Source organism: Sinocyclocheilus grahami, unplaced genomic scaffold (genome assembly GCF_001515645.1).
Source record: "Sinocyclocheilus grahami isolate Dianchi unplaced genomic scaffold, SAMN03320097.WGS_v1.1 scaffold153.1, whole genome shotgun sequence".
Lineage (NCBI taxonomy): Eukaryota > Metazoa > Chordata > Actinopteri > Cypriniformes > Cyprinidae > Sinocyclocheilus > Sinocyclocheilus grahami.
Genome location: NW_015505332.1, coordinates 2,454,774 through 2,462,187, shown reverse-complemented (window position 1 = coordinate 2,462,187; position 7,414 = coordinate 2,454,774). Strand labels below are relative to the sequence as shown.

General features: G+C 33.1%; 1 protein-coding gene across 1 annotated transcript in view; it reads right to left on the bottom strand.

Moving 5' to 3' along the window:
- The window catches only part of LOC107592524 (thrombospondin type-1 domain-containing protein 7A-like), a 139,957-nt gene that overhangs the window by 51,047 nt on the left and 81,496 nt on the right, over positions 1 to 7,414 (bottom strand). The window contains exon 8 of the mRNA XM_016282055.1: positions 5,976 to 6,170. Within this exon, the coding sequence (XP_016137541.1) occupies positions 5,976 to 6,170 (195 nt within the window). The remainder of the gene's footprint in view (positions 1 to 5,975; positions 6,171 to 7,414) is intronic.

The window sequence follows — 7,414 nt, the reverse complement described above, 5'->3', positions numbered from 1 at the left end:
ACATATATATATATATATATATATATGTTATGTGTGTGTTTTTTTTTAATGTGATTATGAAAGTTTTGTCGGCCTGTTGTTCATGGGATAAAGTTTTGTAATTGTGAGTGAACCTGTTGTAACGCAAGACAAATTTCAGACCTTGTCTGACAATAAAGTTGTATCGTATTGTATGTATCATATCGTATTCTTCAGTTTAAGGCACTTTTGAGACTTTGAAAAATCAAACTTCTTTAACCCTGTTAAAACATTTATCACATGTCCTGAAAAAAGATTTGATCATGGCTTTGATGAGCCTTCAAGTATAATGTGGTCTCCAGGGTTATTATTATAAAGTAAAACTAATATGTGACACTGGAGCACAAAAGCAGTCTTAAGTCGCTGGGGTATATTTGTAGCAATAGCCAAAAATACATTGTATGGGTCAAAATGATAGATTTTTCTTTTATGCCAAAAATCATTAGGATATTAAGTAAAGATCATGTTCCATGAAGATATTTTGCAAATTTCCTACCGTAAATATATCAAAACTTCATTTTTGATTAGTAATATGCATTTCTAAGGACTTCATTCGGACAACTTTAAAGGCGATTTTCTCAATATTTAGATTTTTTTGCACCCTCAGATTCCAGATTTTGAAATAGTTGTATCTCAGCCAAATATTGTCCTATCTTTCAGATGATGTATAAATCTCAATTTCAAAAAATGTACACTTAAGACTTTTGTGGTCCAGGGTCACATATGAAAACTAAAACCATAAAAACAAATCTGATGAAACATAAAACTGATATAAAACTGACTAAGAACTATACAGACCTCATACAAACATTATGAAATTACTAATAAATAAAAAACTACAGTAGATAAAAAGTTACAGGTAAGCTTTGAACTTTCTAACACGTAGCTGTCAATACATTTTCAATTGATAAAAACAGTGTTTCAGTTAAAATTCTCTAAATGGTTTTGTAATGACATCAAAAAATGCTGCAGACAGACTTCGTGATTTTCATGGTACAAAGAATCTTAAAATTATGTACACTGATGACAGAGATGAGCTTATTGAGCTCCACTGTATAGTATAAACAAATATAAACATCTTTGGAAAAATATGTTTGTTTTCTAAGATGGTAAAGGCCAATATATCAAATGAATAAAAAACAAATGAATCAAGTGCATATTTTTCTCATAAATGCTTTCAGAAAAAGTATAAAAATAGAGACGAAGAGACGAAGAGAAAGTGAGGGTTAGAGATTTTCTGGCAAATTTAACCTTTCAAAAGCAGGAAAAAATCATTCGAGCCAAACTAAACTTTAAAGCTACTGTAAACGATATTTTAAAGCTATAGTGCAGTGAAAGGATTTACTGTAAAAGAAAAAAAAATATTTCAGGGGACAGAAGAATTACATTAAAAGAAAAATGTCCCATATACAGCATGGAAACAATGCAGTTTAGCAACAGACAACCAATCATAAACAGCCTCAGTGCTTAGCTCATAAAATATTAATGCGCTCTGCATAGCCGCAGTAAGTAAAACTGTTCAGCGTCTGAAGTAAACTCCTAAATCAATGTTATTAAAGACATAAATATGCAAATAAGCAAGCAAGCCAGGGTTTACAAAAGTACAGTGTGAAACTTCAATGACTACTATAATTAATTACTAACCAAGGGTAAAGTATGAAGAGTGTAAAACACTGAACAGAAACTCAGGGTTAAAAATGAACAAACCGAAGTGTGAAAAGCCTAAATGAGTATGTGCTTTCTTCCCACAGGAACACTGTGAAGCTTAACTGTGCAGCATAACGAACGCCTCCACAGAATCTCGACATTGAGCTTTTCAGAAGATGTTCTGCAATCAAAGAAAGCACGTTCACTGTTTTATTTCTGTGGGTGTCTTTAATGAATTGATTTTTCATTCAATTAAACCTCATGATCAGCTTTGAAGCCAGAAACATACAAAACGCAAAGTATGCAAACATATATGGAAATGCTGAATTATTGTGCTACTTTTATGCTAACAGCAAAGAAAATTTAGAACAGAAATAAATCCCTATTTGGGTTTTGTTGAATAATGGTCTAAAAACAGGGACAAATAAAATCTGTGTAATTATATTTATTAGTGAACATACATATCCAATAAGACAATACAGAAACAATATACAATAACTAAAAACCATTTATATTCACTATAGAAAATTTGATGGCTTTTTTTTGGAAATTAAGGGTTTCTGCAATAAAAGCACATTAAACTGACTGATATAGAAAATGTGGACAATATGGTAGACAATAATTAAGCTGATAATTAATCTTAACATTAAAATTGTAAAATAAAAAAATGAAAAACTAATTATTACTAAACCTCAAGTTCTAAATGTTTTTGAGAACTTAAATAATCAACTTTAAATATAAGTTCATATTTAAAATTTAATTACCATTAATTTATTATATATAAAATAATTATAGATTTTTATTAGATATGATTATTATATAATTATCAAACTATTATTATTATTATTATAGTTAAATAACATAATGATTAAATACAATATTAAGAATGGTTTGTGAAAATACAAATACAAATTTTTAAAATATATAGACTTCTCTGAGGAGTATATGATACACAAATGACAAATAATAATAATAAAATAACTTTATCATATTTAATACACACATTTCTAAAACCTCTAAATTGTAAACATTATCAAAACTTTAGTGAAAAACCTGTTGCATACAATCCACTGCATGCCTTTTGCTGTCGGATTGATAGTTCATACTAGTGCTGGGCGGTATACTAGTCTAATCATACCGAATACCGGTGTTTATTTTTGTTATGATATTGATTTTTAAAATACCGCAATATGCAGTATGTCGCTTAAACAACGTTAGGAACGTGACACTGTTTGAGAGGGGTCCCTTTTCACTGTTGCACTGTGGTGAGGGAACAGCTGTATGTGTTACTAAGCGTGAAAGTTCTGAAACTGAAGCTGTAGAACTAATAGAACGTGATGACACAGAAGAACTCATCCACAATATCCACATTGACCGCCACAAATATCCACCGCCCCCTGCCATCAGCTCCCGCGTCTCAGAGACAAAAAAGTAATATAGCCAAAACAACCGCATAGTCGCTCTTTAGTGTAGATGCATGTTGATTTTATCAGACGATGCCGCGATTATAAATGAGAGTGACTCCTGGTTAACATGTATTAAAAGGGGTCGTGTTTAGTCACTATTTAGTGTGGTATTTTTTGACAATATTCACTCATCATGACAGTAATATAGGGCATTCTAAGTCAATATACTGCAGTATTTCCTCTCTCAATCAGTAGAAAATATAGTTAACACTCGGTCATGCATAAAAAAAAAAATACCGTCATGTACCGTGAAACCGGTATCATTTTGAAAAATACCGTGATATAAATTTTTGGTCATACCGCCCAGCACTAGTTCATACTTTCTTAAGTAAAGTATCCTTTTAGAATAACTGTAAAAATGTAATTGAAAAAAGAAGTAAAACGTAGTAAACAAAGTAAACGTAAGAATAACTTTTATATTGTAATTACTATTTCAAGATGAAAACTTACTGAACTGAAGGCTTACTTGATTATCCATATATCATTTTGTAGAAAAACTGTTAAAATGTGAGTATCAAATATAATCCATCAAGCTTTTGGGGAAGCTCTCAATCATCACGGTATTGAATTGCATTATATGTTTTGCCCCTCACAATAAAAAAATATAGAGCTTTAATCATAAAACTAAGCATTTAAATATCTTCCTAAAACATATCTTACTAAAACATATTATTGGAAGACAGAGTGAAAGCTAATATTTATATGCATTATGTGTCCGTAGTCTGCTATACTGTTATACTGTAAATCTTATTGATTTACACGGCAAGCTATCAGAATTTCATCATACCTTTGGCCAAATAAATATCAGCAACAGCAACAAATTGCATATTTTTGCTTAGTTTGGGCCTCTGAATAAAACTGAGCTGTTTTATTTTTTCTTCCTTGAATATGAATTCAATATTTTTCTATATCATACTCTATGGGCCATAAAAGCCTGATGTATCAAATATGATACTCAAAAACATAAAACCAAACGTAATATATATATATATATTAGGGGTTGAACCGACTAAACGACTGCTCGACTTCAATACTCTGCCATGATGCTTTAAGCTTGACGTCGACTAGTCTAAATATTTGAAGGACTTCCACATTTACTCTCCGTTTCCAAACAGTTCAAATGACAAATAAATGCATACTCTGAAAGCACTCCACAAGATGTGTGATTATATTACTGGATGCTCGAAATTGAACAGCAGAATGCACATTTTAAACAGCTTATTGTACAGGTACGTTAATCGCCGTTCTAATCTAATGCGCTGCTGCACTGTAACACACACACGTAGGCTACATGATACTCAAAAACATAAAACCAAACGTAATATATATATATATATATTAGGGGTTGAACCGACTAATCGACTGCTCGACTTCAATACTCTGCCATGATGCTTTAAGCTTGACGTCGACTAGTCTAAATATTTGAAGGACTTCCACATTTACTCTCCGTTTCCAAACAGTTCAAATGACAAATAAATGCATACTCTGAAAGCACTCCACAAGATGTGTGATTATATTACTGGATGCTCGAAATTGAACAGCAGAATGCACATTTTAAACAGCTTATTGTACAGGTACGTTAATCGCCGTTCTAATCTAATGCGCTGCTGCACTGTAACACACACACGTAGGCTACAGACAGTTGTGCGTACATCACACACACAGAATCATTCAGCGCAGAAATGTATTGTTAGCACTGTTCTGTGATTTCTCAATAAAATAGCTTAGAGACTGAAAAGTTCAAGCATATATTTCTTAATAACTAAATTCCACAGCTTCAGCTCCAGACTTATTTGTTCATTAACGACGTCATCATTTTATGTGATGAAAGTCGAGTCGAAGTCGACTAGTCGAAGTCGACTAGTCCCCTGTCATCACATAAAAGTCGACTTTAAAAAATCAGAAGTCGTTCAACCCCTAATATATAATATATACAAGCTAACAAACCAACCAACTAACTAAAGAAGATTTCTTCTGACAATTATTTTATGCCATGCTTCATGGTTAAAACGTAAAATCAAATGCATAATTTTTCCATACCTTTAATGATGACAGAATTTTATTCAAACCCTTATATTTTACCCCTTCCTTTCTGGCCTGTAAGACCTACTTTAAACAAGTCTTTTAATTCCTGATGGATAATAATCACATTTGTTGAATTTTATTCTGAATTACATCTGATTCCAGAAGTAAAGTAGTTTGTGAACTGTGTTTCACTTGGACTGGAACGCTCTGTAGCCCCACTCATGTAAACTGATGTCACAGCTCGGGAGTCATCCATCAGAATCTCAGACAGTTTTAGGTTGAAAAATTCCACCCGTCTTTCCATGACGGTTTCCTGTCAGCTTTTTTAGGCTAATCTTATGCACTACAGACCACAGAAAATTGCAAGGTTTTTGCATGTCAGCTTGTTAGAGAGGCCCCAAAAAGTAATTAGAAATGTATGAAGGTCATTGTATTAGATGCAAAATATGGCATGTGCAAATAAATGATACTAGAGCTTTACTCACGACTAATAAATATGGTAACATATAAGATTAGGGAACACTGCTTACAAGGTAGTTGTAGTAGTTATGTATAGATGTTGGGTAGGGTTAAGGGATCTAGAATATGGTCATGCATTAATGTGTGCTTTATAAGGACGATTAAACAGCCAAAAGGCTAATATGCACGCTAATAAGTAACTAGTTAATAGTGAATAGTGTTTCCTATTCTAAAGTGCCACTGCTACCGTATATATTATAATTGTATTTTATTTTTACATAAAATGTGTCTTTTAAATATTTTTTTAGTATTGTGTGAGTTTAGCGATGTGTTTAGCTTTCTGAGTTTAATCTTCTGTACCTTCTCCTGCATTGTAAGCCAGTATGGCTCGGGTTCTCATCTGCTTGCCCTCGGCGGTTTTGCTGGAGCAGGTCTGGGAGCAGGTGGACCATTCGGTCCAGAGGCTGAGAGCGCAGTCTTTAGGGCAGGGAACCAAACAGGGCACAGATGAAGGGTAGACCTCATCCACACACATCTCCTTCTCCACCTCGGTACCTGAAGCACAAAACATTTGTGGGTTTACAATGTGTTTAAAATTTATTAAGCACCATTTACATGATTATTTTTATTGTACACTCTGCAAAACCTATACGCTGATGTATTTAAAGTATGGGCTGATGAAAATTAATGCAGAAAAATGTCTGTTTGTTAAACAGTATTTAAAAAATAGGGGGTCTTGACCAACATCAACTTACAAATTCATATTTTATGTAATAGTAACATCTAGTGTAGTTTCATTTGATCTCGGATGTAGGTTACATACAGTACAGCAGAAAGGTGAGGCTGATGTAACCTGTCAAGCACATGTCTGGGTCATAATTCATCTCAAATATCAAAAGCAGCAAGAAGGCAAGACAATCAAGCCTATTTTTAAGACTTTTTAGATTTTTTGCATGCATTACTTGCATCACAATTAGGTACATTTTTCTCTCATATTTCTTGCAATAATACTATGCAATAAAATCTCAGCAACACTTTATTTTAAGGTGTCCTTGTTACACGTTTACATGTACTTTTTATTATAATAACAATAAATGATGCATAATTACATGCAACTAACCCTAAACCAAACCCTCATCCTAACCCTAACCAGGGGCGCCACTAGCGATTTTGGGCCCTATGAAAGAATATGAGGTTGGGCCCCCTACTGCACCAAACATACACTATATTGCCCAAAGTATTGGGAAAACTCAGGCTCGGTTTGCCCCCCCTCGAACTTGAAGACATCTCTAATTAATTTGACAGTTTACCATCTGATCTCACTCATGACTTTCTAGGCTACGTAGGACGGGATGAAACCATGCACTGAATGGGGGAGATAATTTTGCTGGAAATACAGAAATAAGCCGTAATTTTGTTTTATTTGTAACTCTTTGGTAGATACATTTATAATTTCTATTACATTACTACTACTACTGTTACTACTATTAAAACAGATCTCTGGGGGCCCCAAACGTGCGTGGGCCCTCAGAATCATCCTAACTTTCCCCACCTTAGCGGTGCCCCTGACCCTAACCCTATAGTAAGCTAATTAATATTACTCAGCACTTACAGTATATGTATAATTACACTGAATCAAGAACACCTTAAAATAAAGTGTAACCAAAATCTCTTTCATGCAAAAAACAAACAAAAAACACATATTTGTTCATACACTAAGGTAAGTATTTGTTGTATTGCCTATGATTTTTGATGATTAAAAATATAAAATATAAAAAATGTAAATATTAAATTAAATT